The 19,678-nt window shown below is 40.2% G+C and overlaps 1 protein-coding gene across 1 annotated transcript in view; it reads right to left on the bottom strand.

The window, feature by feature from the left end:
• Positions 1-19,678, bottom strand: part of BVES (blood vessel epicardial substance) — a 50,803-nt gene that overhangs the window by 24,828 nt on the left and 6,297 nt on the right. The window contains exons 2-5 of the mRNA XM_002690147.6: positions 16,703-16,939; positions 13,262-13,386; positions 10,536-10,723; positions 9,445-9,553 (exon numbers count right to left, since the gene is read on the bottom strand). Of these exons, the coding sequence (XP_002690193.1) occupies positions 9,445-9,553; positions 10,536-10,723; positions 13,262-13,386; positions 16,703-16,928 (648 nt within the window). The 5' untranslated portion in view covers positions 16,929-16,939. The remainder of the gene's footprint in view (positions 1-9,444; positions 9,554-10,535; positions 10,724-13,261; positions 13,387-16,702; positions 16,940-19,678) is intronic.

The raw sequence follows: 19,678 nt of genomic DNA, 5'->3' as shown, positions 1-19,678 counted from the left end.
GGGACACGCAGAGAAGCCCCAGCCAGCTCAGAACTGGGAAGCATACTATTTCCTTTAGTGTCATTACATAAGAAAGTGGGAGAGCGTTGTAATTGCACTGTGCAGAGCTCAAATATTCCGTAAAGAAATCCTCTCTCCAGAACGAGGAGCTCATCCTCACATGCCCTTCCTCCCATGCAGGTCCTTCCATCAGCTTCACATGGCATGCCTATCACTGAACTCCAGCTCATCTGTGGACCATTCTCTCTCCTGAGCACCCTGAGGGCAGGGACTGCATCTTCATACTGAGTGCCTGGCTTTCAACACAGAGTGGTGCTCAGTGCAGATTTACTGATGAAGGAATTAACAGATGAACACAAATACTTAAGGCAAAAAGTGTTTTTATATCTTTAACATTAAACCCAATGCCTTTCCAAGTGGGAGATTAATAAAAGTTTTCAAAATTGACATGAAGTCATATCTGGGCTCAGAGCAAATGTTTCCAAAGGAGCTCTTTACCCTTTGTTAGTCAGAACTAAATGTATTTCAGATGACAAGAAAACCCAGCTTCTCTCCTTGTGTCAGTGGCTGAAATCTGATCCTTAGTAACTCAGAGGGTTTGACTACAAAAGATGGGTCAGTGTTCCCAGGAAAATAAAACTGTACTTATTTATCATGTTAAATAATGTTAAAATATTACATTAAATAATATTAAATAATAAATCCACCAAACCAAATACATTGGCATTTAAGAAACACATCAGCAGCTCTATGGTTCCATAAAATGCTAAATTCCATTTATTCTTTCAATATACATTGTTAGGCTAGTAATTTATGCCAGACCCAGTTCAAGGCACTGAGGTTATCACGGTGAACAAGAAAACAAGATACCTGCCCTGTGATGCTTACATTAGTGGAGGAAGCTGATAATAAAGAAATGTGACAATCTCAGGTGGCAGTAAGTGTTTTGATAAATTACAGGACAGGAAAAAATGGAAGAGAATGACTAGGAAATTCCAGGTACACATAATGTCCTTCCTTTAAGAATGTATTGCATTTTGAAACTTTTAAGGTGCTTTTATATCTATCATGTAAGCAGATCCTTAAAACTGCCTTTGAGATAAGACAGATAACATTCTTCCTCATTTTCCAGATGCCAAATAAGCACCAAAAATTTATATATGGACACATGTTAATGAACAGTGGAATGAGCGCTTCTGACTTCCAGCCCAGACATGTTTTCCCACCCGGTGGGAAATCCAATATGTTCTAGATTCATCAAGACAACCACCGAGAAAGCCATTTGGTGAAGTGAGCATAAGGCTGACTCACCATCGAGAATCCTCTGTGTAAAGAACAACTGAACATACTGTTATAAAGCCTACATTCTAGTGGAGCAAGCTGGTAGTAAGTAAGGATACGCGACCAAGAACAAAAAGATTTATAGGAAAAGAAATATAAGATCAAGAGACATAGAAGCCTGTCCTTAGGAGTTCCCAGAAACAGTAGGAGATGAGTATGTAAACAAAAGGCGACTGAATAATATTCTCGAGGAGGGAGTATTTTCAGAGAACGTGAGCACCGGGCATTCAGGATGACCCAGTCCTGCACCCAAGCATTGAAGAAAGGGTTAGAAGAGTTGAAGTCCCTTCATTCTGCAAAGACGTCATCCATGCCTTTGGAAGATACAATTCATGCACAGTGGGGGAAGAAGTAAAGGAGGAGTTGGAAATCACCCAGGAAAAGAAGAAGCCATTGCACAGGTGATGTATTGCACATGCATTTAACTTTTATTCAACCATTTTAATGACCTCAGGTTTTCCATGAGGTGAAAATACTTTTAATATGATATTATAGTTTGCTCAGAACCATTGCTTAGAACTATTTTTAAAAATTGAAGTTTAGTTGATTTAGTGTTTCAAGTATATAGCAAAGGGATTTGTTTATACATATATATGTCTCCTTTTTCAGATTCTTTTTCATTATAGGTTATTATAAGATGAATACTGTTCCTTGTGGCATCAAATCGGGAAAGGAGTACATCAAGGCTGTATATTGTCACCCTGCTTATTTAATTTATATGCAGAGTACATCAAGCAAAATGCTGGACTGGATGAAGCACAACCTGGAATCAAGATTTCCAGGAGAAATATCAATAACCTCAGATATGCAGATGACACCACCCTTATGACAGAAAGTGAAGAGGAACTAAAAAGCCTCTTGATTAAAGTGAAAGAGGAGAGTGAAAAAGTTGGCTTAAAGCTCAACATTCAGAAAACTAAGATCATGGCATCTGGTCCCATCACTTCATGGCAAATAGATGGGGAAACAGTGGAAACAGTGGCTGACTTTATTTTTGGGGGCTCCAAAATCACTGCAGATGGTGATTGCAGCCATGAAATTAAAAGACGCTTGGTCCTTGAAAGAAAAGTTATGACCAACCTAGATAGTATATTAAAAAGCAGAGACATTACTTTGCCAACAAAGGTCCATTTAGTCAAAGCTATGGTTTTTCCAGTGGTCATGTATGGATGTGAGAGTTGGACTATAAAGAAAGCTGAGCGCCGAAGAATTGATGCTTTTGAACTGTGGTGTTGGAGAAGACTTGAGAGTCCCTTAGACTGCAAGGAGATCCAACCAGTCCATTCTAAAGGAGATCAGTCCTGAATATTCACTGGAAGGACTGATGCTGAAGTTGAAAGTCCAATACTTTGGCCAGCTGATAGGAAGAACTGACTCATTTGAAAAGACCCTGATGCTAGAGAAGATTGAAGGCAGGAGGAGAAGGGGACAACAGAGGATGAGATGGTTGGATGGCAGAACCAACTCAATGGGCATGAGTTTGAGTGAACTCCGGGAGTTGGTGATGGACAGGGAGGTCTGGTGTGCTACAGTCCATGGGGTTGCAAAGAGTCAGACGTGACTGAGCAACTGAAGTGAACTTCTGCTATATAGCAAAGTGATTCAGTTATACATATATACATTCTTTTTTAATATTCCTTTCCATTATTGTTTATCATAGGAGTTGAATATAGTTCCCTGTGCAATACAGTAGGGCCTTGTTGTTTAAACATTCTATACTTAATACCTTACATCTGCTAACCTGAAACGCCCACTTTATCCCTAACTCCCACCTCTATGGCAACCATAAATCTGTTTTCTATGCCTGTGAGTCTGTTTGTTTTGTAGATAGGTTCATTTGCACCATATTTTAGGTTCCACATATAAGTGACATCATATGGTATTTGTCTTTGTCTTTCTGACTTACTTTACTTAGTTTGATAATCACTAGTTCCATTTCAGTTCACTTCAGTCGCTCAGTTGTGTCCAACTCTTTTCGACCCCATGAACCGCAGTACGCCAGGCCTCCCTGTCCATCACCAACTCCCAGAGTCCACTCAAACCCATGTCCATTGTGTCGGTGATGCCATACAACCATCTCATCCTCTGTTGTCCCCTTCTCCTCCTGCCCTCAGTCCTTCCCAGCATCAGGGTCTTTTCAAATGAGTCAGCTCTCCGCATCAGGTGGCCAAAGTATTGGAGTTTCAGCTTCAACATCAGTCCTTCCAATGAACACCCAGGACTGATCTCCTTTAGGATGGACTGGTTGGATCTCCTTGCAGTCCGTGGGACTCCCAAGAGTCTTCTCCAACACCACAGTTCAAAAGCATCAATTCTTCGGCACTCAGCTTTCTTCACAGTCCAACTCTCACATCCATACATGACCACTGGGAAAACCATAGCCTTGACTAGATGGACCTTTGTTGGCAAAGTAATGTCTCTGCTTTTTAATATGCTGTCTAGGTTGGTCATAACTTTCCTTCCAAGGAGTAAGTGTCTTTTAATTTCATGGCTGCAGTCGCCATCTATAGTGATTTTGGAGCCCAGAAAAATAAAGTCAGCCACTGTTTCCACTGTTTCCCCATCTATTTGCCATGAAGTGATGGGACCAGATGCCATGATCTTAGTTTTCTGAATGTTGAACTTTAAGCTAACTTTTTCACTCTCTTCTTTCACTTTCATCAAGAGGCTCTTTAGTTCCTCTTCACTTTGCCATAAGGGTGGTGTCATCTGCATATCTGAGGTTATTGATATTTCTCCCAGCAATCTGGATTCCAGCTTGTGCTTCTTCCAGCCTAGCGTTTCTCATGATGTACTCTACATAGAAGTTAAATAAGCAGGGTGACAATATACAACCTTGATGTACTCCTTTTCCTATTTGGAACCAGTCTGTTGTTCGATGTCCAGTTCTAACTGTTGCTTCCTGACATGTATACAGGTTTCTCAAGAGGCAGTTCAGGTGGCCTGGTATTCCCATCTCTTTCAGAATTTTCCACAGTTTATTGTGATCCGCACTAGTTCCATTTATGTTGCTCAAATGACTGAGTAATATTCCATTATATGTATGTACTACATCTTGATCCATCCGTTGATGGACATTTAGGTTTCTTCTATGTCTTGCTGCTGCTGCTGCTAAGTCGCTTCAATTGTGTCCGACTCTGTGCAATCCCATAGACAGCAGCCCACCAGGCTCCCCCGTCCCTGGGATTCTCCAGGCAAGAATACTGGAGTGGGTTGCCATTTCCTCCTCCAATGCATTAAAGTGAAAAGTGAAAGTGAAGTCGCTCAGTCGTGTCTGACTCCTAGCGACCCCATGGACTTCAGCCCACCAGGCCCCTCCGTCCATGGGACTTTCCAGGCAAGAGTACTGGAGTGGGTTGCCATTGCCTTTTCCAATGCATTAAAGTGAAAAGTGAAAGTGAAGTCACTCAGTCGTGTCCGACTCCTAGCGATCCCATGGACTGCAGCCCACCAGGCCCCTCTGTCCATGGGACTTTCCAGGCAAGAGTACTGGAGTGGGTTGCCATTGCCTTCTCCGATGTCTTAGCTATTGTAAATAGTGCTGCAATAAACAATGGGGTGCTTGTATCTTTTTGACTTATAGCTCTATATGGACATATGCCCAGGAGGTAGATTGCTGGATCATATGGTAATTCTATATTTAGTTTTCTGAGGAACCTCCATACTGTTTTCTATGAGGGCTGCACCAACTTACATTCCCACCAACCACCCTCTCCAGGCCAATCTGACCAGTGTGAGATGGTACCTCATTGTAGTTTTGATTTGCATTTCTCTAATAATTAGCGATGTTGAGCATCTATTCTTGTGCCTATTTGCCATCTGTATTTCTTCTTTGGAGAAATGTCTGTTTAGGTCTTCTGCTCATTTTTTCATTGGACTTTTTGTTGTTGTCAAGTTGTATGAGCTATTTGTATATTTTGGAAATTAAGCCCTTGTCAGCTGCATCGTTTGCCAATATTTTCTCCCATTCTGTAGGTTGTCTCTTCATTTTGTTGATGGTTTCCTTTGCTGTGCAAAAGCGTGTAAATTAGGCCCCATTTGTTTGTTTTGTTCTAATTTCTATTGCCTTGGGAGACTGACCTAAGAAAACATTGGTATGATTTATGTCAGATAATGTTTTGCCTATGTTCTAAGAGTTTTATGGTATTATGTCTTATGTTTAAGTCCCTAAGCCATTTTGAGTTTATCTTTGTGTGGGTGAGAGGGTGTATTCTAACTTCATTGATTTACATGTGACTAAGCAACCATTTTTTATTGATGGTTGAAAACTACTTTAAACCTGTTTAAATTATTATTCATATAATAAGCTATGTGTGCATGCTAAGCCACTTCAGTTGTGTCCACCTCTTTGTGATCCTTCAGACCATAGCCCCCCTGGCTCCTCTATCCATGGGATTCTCCAGGCAAGAATACTGGAGTGGATTGCCATGTCCTCCTCCAGGGGATCTTCCAACCCAGGGATGGAACCTGATTCGTATGTCTCTTGCATTGACAGGAGGGTTCTTAACCACTAGCAATACCTGGGAAGTTGAGTCTTCCAAGTCAAGGTCAAGCATTTAGTTGGAAGCAGGTAGTTAGCATATTGACTGAGGTCATTTCACTCGATAGCTAATGCTTCATTTCTGTCAAATAGACAGTTTTACGTAATGATTTCCTGTCACAGCAGCCAAGTGAAACATATCTTTAATGAGGAATTTTTTGAAGCACCTAGGAATTCTTAAAGCTTCCATAAAATACATTGCTTTTTAGATTATTAGGGTATCTCGGCAGTGCCATGCTTGAGTTCTTGTGAAGAATTTTACAGAAGAAATAAAAGCCTACACAGTAGTGGAAGACAAAAGAATTTCTCTCAAGTAGAGAGTTAGACAAAGCATTTGTAACCAGGTTTGCTGCAATTACTCAAGGTGCTGGATTAGTCCCAAACCAATCTTACACCCTCACTTAATGAAAATACCTTATCAAGAACCAGGGTGTCGGAGGGAAATGCTGAATGTGCTAGCATGGGAAATGGCAGTCTGACATTATGACTGACTGACTGTCCTCAGGGGAAAATTTATTATTTTCTTTGTGTACTACACAACATTTCACACATGAAAATGTCCCAGAAGTGGTCCATTCAGCTAATTTTTATTGAGTTCTCATCTGCACTAAAACACAGCAGAGCCAAGGCTGGCAGATTAAATTACTTTGCAACTTAACCCAAAGATTTACTTAACACTAAGAGAAGGTTTTATTTAAAAGCAGTTAAAACTCAGTGTTCCTTTATTTCACCAGAGCCTGGACATCTGCCTCCAAGACATTCTTTTTCCCTTAAAGTCAATAAAGGTTTGTTTTTCAAGCTTCACAGCACAGGATGTGCTATCGATTATGGGAAGGCAACAGCGGGAGGTAGAACCCAAAAGAAAAATGAAAATGGCAAAGCTCACTGAGATGAAATAACTGTACAAAGAAGAAATAAGACACAAAACACTACTTCTGCCTTTTGTGATATTGATACTCAAGATTCTCCCAAGAGTTCTCAGCAGCAGCCTGTGTCTGTAGGTCCTAGCGGAGTACCAAGGGAGCAGCTGGATGTTTAGAGTTGGTATGTCAGCTCTGTCACTGCCTGTCATCATAATTACTGCACGTTCCTGAATGACATTCACTGTGTGATCTCAAGGGACAGCCGCCAATTCTACTGGCTTCCTTTCCTCCTTTCATCCTACTGCTGAATTCACTAGCACCCCTACCAAAGAATGAATTTAAAGAAGCAAAAATGCGAAGGAAGCAGCGCCTTGTCAGAACACTTATAACTCTCCAGAGTTAGAGAAAAATGAAATTAGCAGGTAAAAGTGTATGTGGGTGCAGAAGTCTGGCCACTGACAATTTCAAGTGTCCTCTGCCATTGGCATAGAGAGCGAAAAGCTGATCCTGGGAGCACATGATGGTTTTCATCTGGGAACTCGCTTCAGGAAGAGGCAATATACTCCTACACAGATGTGCAACAGCTATTTTTACTCTTGAGTATCCGCCAATAGGAACATTTGGTGAACAATCAACACAGAATCTCTCCCGAGGGCTTACTCTGATGGGAGTCTTCTCCAACTGTACGGGACTTAGGCTCGATGATGCCAGAGCAGTTTTTATCCATTGATCAATCAGCCACACCAGACTGTATGCAGAGAAAAGCTAACTAGTGCTTGGGGAGGCTGAACCAATATCTTTCACCCAGTTAGGGTACCTTGAGTTTGGTCATGTTTTTAGAAACATGAGAAGCAAATCAATCATGAGGACTATTTCTCAAATGCCAAATCCCAATCCCTGAGAAGTGTGATGAGGGGTAGAAATTCCTTTGTATGTTAATTTAATTACACATATAATTTGAAGTCCGGTGTTAAAGACAGTACATGCTATGTCCCAGGGGCTACAAGCTGCTGGAAACGCAGGAGGTTCAGTCCCCTTCTCTTCCCCAAATGCTGGTCTCTTCAGGTTCCTATGAAACAGTTATTGTGTAAAATCACTTGCTACTATAAACAGAAATAGATGCAACAGATAAATGTTGGGCTTTGGAAGAAGAAAGTGGAAGCAGGTCAGAGGAAAAGAGGGAGAGAGGAAAGAAGTAGCCCTGGACCAGTTTATAGATGGTGGTGATTAAAGATACTGTAAGAATAAATCTCAGTGCAGAGCTGACCCCAGAAAAACCCAAGGGAGTGTGTAAGTTAGAGGAGGCAGGATGTAGGTTCTGCTTTTTCCTCCTGTATCTTTAGCTCAGCAAGCCTGGGGACAGCATTGCAGCCAGGTAGTAAATTTATATGAGACCCTCTAGTAAATGCACATAACTTTAACATGTTGTGTGGTTATTCAGGCAGGGTAGGAGCACGGCAGGCCTGAAACCATTGTAAATCCACTTAACTAGTGTCTGTGAATGTCCCTTTGTATCTCCATGTGGCATCCCCAAGAGTGTGGCATCTCAACATGAGACTCAACAATAAGACTTTGTCACCAAGAAACACTGATTTTTCCTCTGTCAGGTGGTAGCATCCCCTTCTATTCCATTTCCCACCTGAATGTTTACATTTACCCTCCTGTCAGTAATGCCTAATGTGGCTCCCATTCATAAGAAACCCTATTCTCAGGATACTTCCTTACTGCTGTTTAGCTAGAGGCTCAGGCTAAGGAAACTCTCATCCATTTTCTTGGTTACTTTCCTGACAATACTGAGGGGAATAAAACAGACGACAGCTGGACATTTACAGGAAGAATCAGAACAAAGTATCACATAATGCAGCATTTTCATTTTTTTTAAGATATTAAAAGAGTCAGGCTGAGTACTTCAAATTATTCTAACTGTAAAGAACTTCATTCTTTGCCCTTAAATATATTTATTACATTTAAGAGTATAGTGGTTAAATTTTTTTTTCATGAGGATTAACAAAGTAGGTTCTCTAGGGCAAAATCAATTTCCTGCTTTTCCACAGTAAAAGTAACCAATTACATGTTTTAAGAACACTGATTATCCATGACTGAACTTTTCCTTTTTTTTTTTTTTTAATAACAAAAGCATTAGATGTTCTCTATGGGAAAAATATAAAAATTCAACTAAACAAAAAGGAAGATAACAAAGCAATCAAACTTTCAGAAATATGTGTTAACATAATAGCTAAATCAGGATATATCTTTCTAGATCTCTTCTTGGGTACCTATACACACCACTTTCAGTTTAACAAGGAACTTCCCTGATGGTCCAGTAGTTAGGAATCTGCCTGCCAGTGCAAGGGACACAGATTTGATCCCTGGTTCAGGAAGATCCCACATGCTACAAAACAACTAAGCCCTTACCACAAGAGAAGCCACCTTCAATAAGAAGCCTACACATCACACTGAAGGGTAACTCCCATTCTCTGCAGCTAGACAAAAGCCCACATGCAGCAATTAAGACCCAGGACTGCCAAAAATAATTTTTTTTAAATTTTTGCAAAAAATGGGATCATACTATATATACCATATGGTAATCTCTTTTTTCAATAAATCATGGCCACTTTTCCATCCATATCCTTTGGATTTTGAATACGACATTAATTGAATAAGACATTCAATCTTCTTTAAAATCATGCCAAAACATACCTGGAATTTTTCACCTTTGTGCATCTGGGTTGATCTAAATTCAGGAGAATCTATAAAGGCACAGGGGTAAATGTTATGCAGAAAATGTCCTCGATAGGAAACCTTCATTCTGATAACAGAAATTAGTGTTAATAAATGCATAATAATTCACACATAACATGACAAGCCTTAAAATCTCCATAATCTTTATGGGTTTTTTTATTTTGTAAAAACTTAAACACCCCACAGGAGACTGACTTAATTAAAAAGCACTTCCCGGGGCACACGTATAAGTTTCAAAATGAGTTTCACTAACAACAAGGGGAAAAAAGTGTCCATATTGAAGCAGACATGTCTAATTTCATGAGTGTCTAGCTGCTGCTGCTGCTGCTGCTAAGTCACTTCAGTCGTGTCCGACTCTATGCAACCCCATAGACGGCAGCCCACCAGGCTCCCTTGTCCCTGGGATTCTCCAGGCAAGAACACTGGAGTGGGTTGTCCTTTCCTTCTCCAATGCATGAAAGTGAAAAGTGAAAGTGAAGTCGCTCAGTCATGTCTGACTCTTAGTGACCCCATAGACCGAAGCCCACCAGGCTCCTCCATCCATGGGATTTTCCAGGCAAGAGTACTGGAGTGGGGTGCCATTGCCTTGTCCGAGTGTCTAGCTGGAATGACCACATAATTCATTATTCAAACTGGTACACTTCTGAGAGAGAACAGACAATGCTGTCTCCCCAGGAGACTGATATTCCTAGAAGTTGCATTTTTGTGATATTCAAAAAAATAAGCAAGTCACCTCTAAAACACGCATAAGCTTCTTAAATTTTAATACCCAATTTAAACCTATTTCAGTTCTGCCTCATTAAACTTACTAAAAAGGTGAAAATTATTCACAAGTAAAAATCCTGATAGCAACATGATTCACTGAGATAAATCCTACGTAACTTTACCACGTTACTCTCTAACATTCTATAATGCAGTTGTCCAGATGAAAATTTACCTCCATGACCGCTTACTCTATTAGTTGGCAACATTCCCTTTCTTTCATTTCCTACCCAGAGGCCAGAAGATTCCAGGCAAACAAGGCATTTTGATTTCCATAGAGCACTTACTTTCCTTTCAGGAGAATACTCAGACGGTCGTCAACTGAGGTTAGCTCCTCTACAGCATAGCTTTCACCCTTTTTCAATGTTTGGATCATGCAAAACTGTCCAGTTAATCTTCTGAACAAATCTGGAGACACACGGAGGGGTTCAAACAATCGCCGGTAGATGCTTTTGAGTTCCTTTTCGATCTTTACCTGAAAGGAAGCAGTGACCGAATGCCACATCTAATGCAGCAACCCCGAAACATCAGCTGCTGTGGTCTAAGTAGAGTTTTCAGAATAAATGGATCTGCAATATATGCCATCACCCTTCTATATTTTGGTCAGTGGAATCTGACACCGAGAGTAAGTGGTGATGTAAGTTTAGATGCTAAAAGGGCACGTTTGCAGTTAAGCTGAACTCGGACAGCATATGGTGAAGATCTGCATCGTTGATTACATCTCCTTCTATGCACTGTCAAGCAACCGTGGAGGTTCTGATTGTTGTCACAGGATTCACCTTGCCCATCTTAGCATTTTCTATAAATAACATATTAATAAAAGCTTTTCATTTTAGAACATTTCTGTTTCACAGAAGGAAGTTACACTAACTCTGAAATATTACAGCAAGGAAATAAGTACATAAATTAGGAATCAACTTGGAAATAAATTTACGAAGATTGATGCATTAAATGTTTTACTTATGTGCAATTATTATCCAGTGAGTTAATACAGGAAATCAAATATCCTTAGCTGTAATTACTACTTCTCATGTATTTATTCCAAAGCAAAGTGAAGAATGTAAAATTCAAATGGCTCAGTCGCCTCTGTTGTCAGACTATCCAAGGCCAAGTCAAGCCTATCTGTATGCCCAGCATTAGTCTGGGAAATCTGTACTGCATGCAAATGAACTTCTATGTTCAAGTGATCATCCATCTCAATGAAATCTGTGGCAGCTATGCCATGAAGCTACAAACCCAGGAGATCAGGGCTGCTCAGATGTTACTTGCAGCCTTTCTGACACTCTCACTTTCCTGCTGTTTCATTTTAATGAAGAATTAGCATTTATATTTTTCAAAAAGATAGGCTTATAGCCCGAGAAGAAACAAAAGCACAGATACTGAGTGATTTACTTCCTTGGTGGCACTATCACATCAATGACTACTGAATCTTACGTTCAGAACGTGGGATTCTAGTAAGTTCTGATATTGAGAAGCTGAAATCCTTATTATTACTATCATCTACCTTCTCCACTCTAGAGCTTTCATAATGAGTGTTTAATTCATAGATGTCTCACTTTCAGCATGCACACTAGCCAGTGTGGCACGATGAACATATGAACTGAAAAAACTGACTTAAATTCATAATCAGCTCATCCGGCCAGCCTTAGCTCAAGCCCCAGTTCTTCCATGAAGCCCTATAAATTCCTCTCTTTGAAAGCATTCAGTTATCACAGGTTTTCTTGAGCACCAGTTACGTGCCAGCCATGCTTGGCTGTAACAGGGAACACAACAGTAAGTGTGGTAGATGATCCCATTGTGTGCAGCTCCTGGCTGCTTCCACCCCTGAAAGAGGATCGTATATCCTCTTACCCCATCCTACTCCACATCATCAGGCTTGGTCATGTCAGTTGCTCTGGCAAGCAGAATGGATATATGCTCCTTCTGAGCAGAAGTTTTAAGAAACAGTAAGTGTTTCTTTTGTTCTATTTTTCTCTCTGCTGTGACAATGCATGTCCAAATAGAACCTGCTGCTTCAGCAGAGGCCCTGAAATGAAGAAGACACGTGGAATAGAATTACAGCTGTACACAGCTGCCACAGTCCATATATTAGGTGAGTGAAGAAAAAAGGTGTTGCTATTATATGGCACTGAGACTTTCAGACTGTTAAACAGCATCACGTAGTGAAAACTGACTAGTACAGTAAGCAAAACAGAGTGGGTTACAATGTTTGAGGAGGTCACAATCTAGTGGAATGTCTATGACACATATCAATCTGTATCAGGGAAATTGTCACTTCCTAAGAATTATCGTTTCTAACACTTTTCTATGTGCATGTCTGGCCTTGAACATAAGATTAGAGCAAGCATGTTGTCTTTTGCTCTACTGAATATTTGTATGTGCTTTGACAGTCACCAGTCAACAAACAGCTATGCAGTGATTGCTAGAGGCCATGCTATTTTCCTTTTCTGTTAGCATCAATTTGTTCTTGGTATGACCAAGGAAACACAGCAAGATAAATTGGATTGGAAAAGAAAAAGTTAGATATTACTGTTTTCATTACAACTCACTGAAAATGGTGATTTCCTTAAATGAGTATTTTGGACATAGGGAAAAAAAAGCTATTACATTTAAAAACTAGCATAAAACATAACATGAGCTATTTGTAAATCATTAGTGTGTTCTGAAAGTTGTCTATGAGCACTTAATTTTATAACTAGGCAAAGATATTACCAAATGACATTTGAACATCAATAGGAAGAAGAAATAATGAACTTATGACTAAAAAGAAAGAATACTGTCATGTTCTTTCATGTCTAAATTGCCCTAATGATTAAAAATGTTTTAAAAACTCGTTTTGGAACAAATTTCATATTCAAATATTTCATTTTCAGGCATATATACACAAAACATCTCATCTTCAGAAAAATGATATTAAAGGGCCTAAAGATATTAGATGCTCATTCTCAAATATGAACAAAGTACTTGATTAGCTTTAAAATCTCTTACTATTCAATTAATTGTTAGTAATTACCGGTCTTTTCTTGTACAAAAGATATGAAAGATGCAGAATGTTGATCCCCAGGAACACTGAGTTCCAGATCATGATATCCAAGGCACATCGGTAGAGAGTGGCCCAGACGACATAAAGGGCACATCCTGTGAACCACGAAGTGGGCATGTTAGATGTCTTGTAGCTTAATAAGCTTGTCTTCTAGCTTCAGCGTGTAGCTTAATACATTTGTCATCCTCTGTATATGAAATAAACCAAACACATCTTGGAAATACCTGTCAAATATCACTTTGTCACATTTTGGTTTTTGTTTGATTACCAAACCAAACCACATGTTGTTGCAGAAAACTTGTAAAGTATAAAAATCATTTTTAAAAGGAGAACAGAACCTCATAATTCTGCTACTTAAAAGATAGCCACTGTTGATAGTTAATACTGACTCATAGTTTTTCTGTATTTTTAACTGATGGGAAACCTAATGAATCTACAATTTAAAACTTACTTTTTTATTTATTGCAGTGATTTTCTCATTTCATTAAAGCACTTCATATCACTTCATGGGAAATAGATGGGGAAACAGTGGAAACTGTGTCAGACTTTATTTTTTTGGGCTCCAAAATCACTGCAGATGGTGACTGCAGTCATGAAATTAAAAGACGCTTACTCCTTGGAAGGAAAGTTATGACCAACCTGCTGCTAAGTCGCTTCAGTCGTGTCCGACTCTGTGCGACCCCATAGACGGCAGTCCACCAGGCTCCCCCATCCCTGGGATTCTCATTACTTTGCCAAAAAAGGTCCATCTAGTCAAGGCTATGGTTTTTCCAGGGGTCATGTATGAATGTGAGAGTTGGACTGTAAAGAAAGCTGAGCACTGAAGAATTGATGCTTTTGAACTGTGGTGTTGGAGAAGACTCTTGAGAGTCCCTTGGACTGCAAGGAGATCCAACCAGTCCATCCTAAAGGAGATCAGTCCTGGGTGTTCATTGGAAGGACTGATGCTGAAGCTGAAACTCCAATACTTTGGCTACCTCACACGAAGAGTTGTGTCACTGAAAAAGACCCTAATGCTGGGAGGGACTGGGGGCAGGAGGAGAAGGGGACGACGGAGGATGAGATGGCTGATCGCATCACCGACTCGATGGACATGAGTTTGAGTGAACTCTGGGAGTTGGTGATGGACAGGGAGGCTGGCGTGCTGCGATTCATGGGGTCACAAAGAGTCGGACACGACTGAACAACTGAATTGAACTAAACTGAATACATAGTTTTAATTGATTGTTAACTGATAAACCATAATTTATTTAACTATCTCCCTGCTGGTGGACAGGTGAAATATTTTGCTGTAATTTAAAAAAAGTATTTATTTTGGCTGCATCAGGTCTTAGTTGTGGCATGCAGGATCTATTTTCCTGACCAGGGATCAAACCCGAGCCCCTTGCATTGGGAGTGCAGAGTCTTAGTTACTGCACTACCAGGGAAGTCCCTGTCATTTTTTATAAAAGCAGCTTTATATATAAAAATGTATCTGTTCTTGTGACTACTTGCTTAGGGTGGATGACCCAACAGTGAGCTAAGGGAATAAGCTTTATAGACTCTGATGACATTAAAGGACTGTTTTCCAAAAGATTTATGCAAATTTGCAATTTCTTTTGATTGGTTTTATGATGGAAGAATCAGTATATATTTTAAATTTAAAATTATCCATATCAGTTATCAGTACAAATGTATCAACAGCACATACACACGGAAAAACTAAATCTGCCTTTTTAAAAAAGTTATTCACTTGCAATTTTAAAATTTCATTAAAATGATGTGGAGCACCTGAATAATAACCCAAAGTGTAAAAATTTTAATCTTCTTTAGATAGTGAGTGAGTGAAGTCGCTCAGTCACGTCCGACTCTTTGTGACGCTGTGGACTGTAGCCCACCAGGCTCCTCTGTTTATGGGATTCTCCAGGCAAGAATATTGGAGTGGGTTGCCATAGCAAATACTGAAGTCATGTAAAATCTTATTACTTAAAGGAGACAGGATAACATGATGGAAGGACTGACTGGGAAGCTGGAGGACCCGAATTATAGTCCTGGTTTGGCTAGTGTTCTCTGGTCTTAACCTTGGATGATTGATTTGATTTATCCCAGGCCTCAGTTGCTTTGTTTCTACAGTGTTGGACTAGGTGATCTCCCTTGGTCTGTTCCACCTCCAAAGTTCTGTCTTAAAAGTCATAATTAGCTTTTGCTTTTTTATACAGTGTGGTTTTATTTCTTCCCTCAATACTGTTCCTCCTGCTATAATCCCTACCTGACCCAGAGGTAACAGCCACAGAACCCTACCTTCCAGCCATCCTTCCAGCATTTTCTTTGACCCTTCCTTGTCGTTATCGTATATTTCAGGCACAGTGAGCTACTTTTCATCCTCCCTCAATGTGCTGGATCTCCCTCTCCTGTCCTTTTACCTGGATACCACACATACTCACACTCAAAGGAATCCTTTGAGTGTGAGATGAGGAATCCTTCATCTTCCCAAAGCCAGCTCCACTGCTGTCTCTGCAGTGCACCCTGGTCTGCTTTCCTGCTGAGCCCATCACCCTGTCCGTTTCTCCCTGGCACTGGAACGCCCACCTGCATCACAGCCTCTGATGTGTCCTATGTGACTGCCCACCTGTTTCTCTCTGGCCCCCCAAAGAGTGTCTTTCTCAAGGATGCAGACTTCATTGTTCACTTTCTGTCTGACAGTTTACACATGCTCAAAAATGCATCTGAATAAATGAATCACCAGGGACATAATCACATAGAGAGTAACTTGTCCAGAATCACTGGCTAAAATGGTAAATTCGTCTGTTTTAGTATTTTGATATAGATTAATTTAACTTGCTTCATCAGGGTTCACAGAGTATCTCCCTAAAATTTTATTTTAACTATTGTGTCTGGGCAACTATTTTTATTCCCAGGGTTGCTTTACTGCTCCAAGCAAGTAAACGAGTATTCAAATGATAGTTAAAACTATAGAGTATTTACTATATGCCAGGCACTATTGTAAGTCAAATATCACATATACACACACACTCATAAACACTCACCTAATTCTCAAACCCCAGGAGGTGGTATTATTTTTACCCTTAGTGACACCTGGGGAAACTGAGCTATAGAAAGGCTATTGCCCCAGTTAATAACAGTTGGCAAGTGCTGGAACCAGTATTGTAATAACACAGTCTGGCTCCAAAGTTTGCACTCTTAAACACAAATGGATTTCTGATGTCTGGAAAATCTAAACAACATATGAACATGTTGTTAGCTTTATCTAAAGTACAAAAGGGTGAAGGCCTATGTTCTAACTTACTCAATGTACTGCTAATTTGCTAATGAAGGCTCATAGTTTTAGTATGCTATAGACCCTCTCTAAGACAAAGCCCATCAGATGCAAGTTATAGAAAAATTTTATATAACATCAGTTAAGTATCTTACCTACAGCTAATAGCCCCCTAAGAAGTATCATATGAAGGTGAAGTGTAGTTGGAATAACCAATCCAATTGCGAAAAAAATATTTGCTACATGAAAAACTAGATGATGTATCTCTCTCCAGTTTTCACAAGTGGTCTCATTGGAAGGCACAGGTAGGATTCTTTCTAACTCAGGTGTAAAACCTATTGCAGTTGCTTCTGCCAGTGGGCTGGACTCTGTATAATTCATCTTGAAAATTCCTGTAAAAATGAAAAAACGAAAGGACAGTCAAAAAATGACAGCTGTATCTTATTACACACCCCTATGGGTATTAAATTATACCAAAATTATTTCTGTGAACTAGATGTTGGTAAATAGACTTGTCTGGTGCTTATGAATTAGACAGACCTAGGTTCAAGTTCCCACTCTGTCATACATTAAATGTATCCATTTTCTTATCTGTTAATGATGATACTACTTCACTGACTTTATGATGAAATACATAAAATACTTAGGATAGTGCATAACTATTCCCTGATGTATATACCTATACATATCTACATTTACCTATTAATATGTTTGTATCTAAACATACTTGGTGGGGTAGAGAGGAAGGAGGGATTTAATTAGCCTATAAACAATCACCAATATTCATAAACCACAGCAATTTAAAAGTTATTTAATATAGTTTTCTATTATGCTGCCATTAGAGACACTGAATCCAAACACAGGAAAAATGACTAGAAAATGGGTTTTCTGAATACTTTGAAAAATTAACACCTTGTTATTTACTATTTGAAGGGTTAGGATGTTTTGTTGTTGATTAGTTGCTAAGTCGTGTCTGACTCTTTGTAACCCCATGGACTGTAGCCTGTCAGGCTCCTGCTGCTGCTGCTGCTGCTAAGTCGCTTCAGTCGTGTCCAACTCTGTGCGACCCCATAGACAGCAGCCCACCAGGCTCCCCCGTCCCTGGGATTCTCCAGGCAAGCACACTGGAGTGGGTTGCCATTTCCTTCTCCAATGCATGAAAGTGAAAAGGGAAAGTTAAGTTGCTCAGTCATGTCCGACTCTAGCGACCCCATGGACTGCAGCCTACCAGGCTCCTCTGTCCATGGGATTTTCCAGGCAAAAGTACTGGAGTGGGTTGCCATTGCCTTCTCCGTGTCAGGCTCCTATGTCCATGTAATTTTCCAGGCAAGAAAATGGGAGTAGCATGATATTTCCTACTCCAGGGGATGTTCCCGACCTAGGGATCAAACCTGCATTTTTTGCATCTCCTGCATTGGCAGGTGGATTCTTTACCACTAATGCTGTTGTTAATCACTATACCATATATATGTATGTACTACATTATCATATTGTTGTTCAGTCACTAAGTCATGTCTAACTCTTTGTGACCCCTTGCACTGTAGCACTCCAGTCTTCTCTGTCCTCCACTATCTTCTGGGGTTTGCTCAAATTCACGTCCATTGAGTCAGTGATTCTGTCTAACCAGCTCATCCTCCACCACCCCCTTCTCCTTTTGCCTTCAATCCTTCCCAGCATCAGGGTCTTTTCCAGTGAGTCAGCACTTCCCATCAGGTGGACAAAGTACAGGAGCTTCAGCTTCAGTATTAGTCCTTCCAATGAATATTCAGGGTTGATTTCCTTTAAGATTGACCACTTTGATCTCCTTGCAGACCAAGAGACTCTCAAGAGTCTTCTCCAGAACCACAATTCAATATCATCAATTCTTTGGTGCTCAGCCTTCTTCATGGACCAACTCTCACATCCGTACATGACTACTGGAAAAACCATAGCTTTGACTACATGGACCTTTGTCCGCAATGTGATGTCTCTGTTTTTTAATACACTGTCTAAGTTTGTCATAGCTTTCCTTCCAAGGAGCAAGCATCTTTTAATTTCATGGCGCAGTCACCATCTGCAGTGATTTTGGAGCCCAAGAAAATAAGATCTGTCACTGCTTCCACTTTTCCCCCTCTATTTGCCATGAAGTTATGGAACCAGATGCCATGATGTTTGTTTTTAGAATGTTGAATTTTAAGCCTGCTTTTCCACTCTTCTCTTTCACCCTCATCATGAGGCTCTTTAGTTCTTCTATATTTTCTGCCATTAGAGTCATACCATCTGCAGATTGTTGATATTTCTGAGGTTGTTGATATTTCTCCTGGCAATCTTAATTCCAGCTTGTGATTCATCCAGCCTGGCATTTCATATGATGTACTTTGCATATAAGTTAAATAAGCAGTGTGACAATATACAGCCTTGATGTACTCCTTTCCCAAATTTGAACCATGTCTGGTTCTAACTATTGCTTCTTCAGCTGCATATAGGTTTCTCAGGAGACAGGACAGGTGGTCTGGTATTCCCATCTTTTGAAGAATTTTCCAGTTTGTTGTCATCCATACAGTCAAAGGCTTTAGTGTAGTCAATGAAACAAAAGTAGATGTTTTTCTGGAACTCCCTTGCTTTCTCCATGATTCCAGTGAATGTTGGCAATTTGATCTCTGGTTCCTCTGCCTCTTTGAAACCCAGCTTGTATATCTAGAAGTTCTTGATTCACAAACTGCTGAAGCCAGCTTGAAGAATTTTGAGTATAACCTTGTGAACATGTGAAATGAATGTAATAGTACAATAGTTTGAACATTCTTTGCTGTGCTGTGCTTAGTCACTCAGTCATGTCCGACTCTTTGCAACTCCATGGACTGTAGCCCACCAGGCTCCTCTGTGCATGGGGATTCTCCAGGCAAGAATACCGAAATAGGTTACCATGCCCTCCTCCAGGGGATATTCCCAACCCAGGGATCAAACCCAGGTTTCCCGCACTGCAGGTGGATTTTTACCATCTGAGCCACAAGGGAAGCCCAAACATCCTTTGGCATCGCCCTTCTTTGGGTTTGGAATGAAAACTGACCTTTACCTGTCCTGTGACCACTGCTGAGTTTTCAAAAATTGATGAGCTATTGAGTAGAGCACTTTAACAGCACTATCTTTTAGGA

This window comes from Bos taurus, chromosome 9, assembly GCF_002263795.3.
Source record: "Bos taurus isolate L1 Dominette 01449 registration number 42190680 breed Hereford chromosome 9, ARS-UCD2.0, whole genome shotgun sequence".
In the NCBI taxonomy this organism is placed as follows: domain Eukaryota; kingdom Metazoa; phylum Chordata; class Mammalia; order Artiodactyla; family Bovidae; genus Bos; species Bos taurus.
Note: the sequence above shows the minus strand (reverse complement) of the source record. Positions and strands in the feature narration are given on the sequence as shown.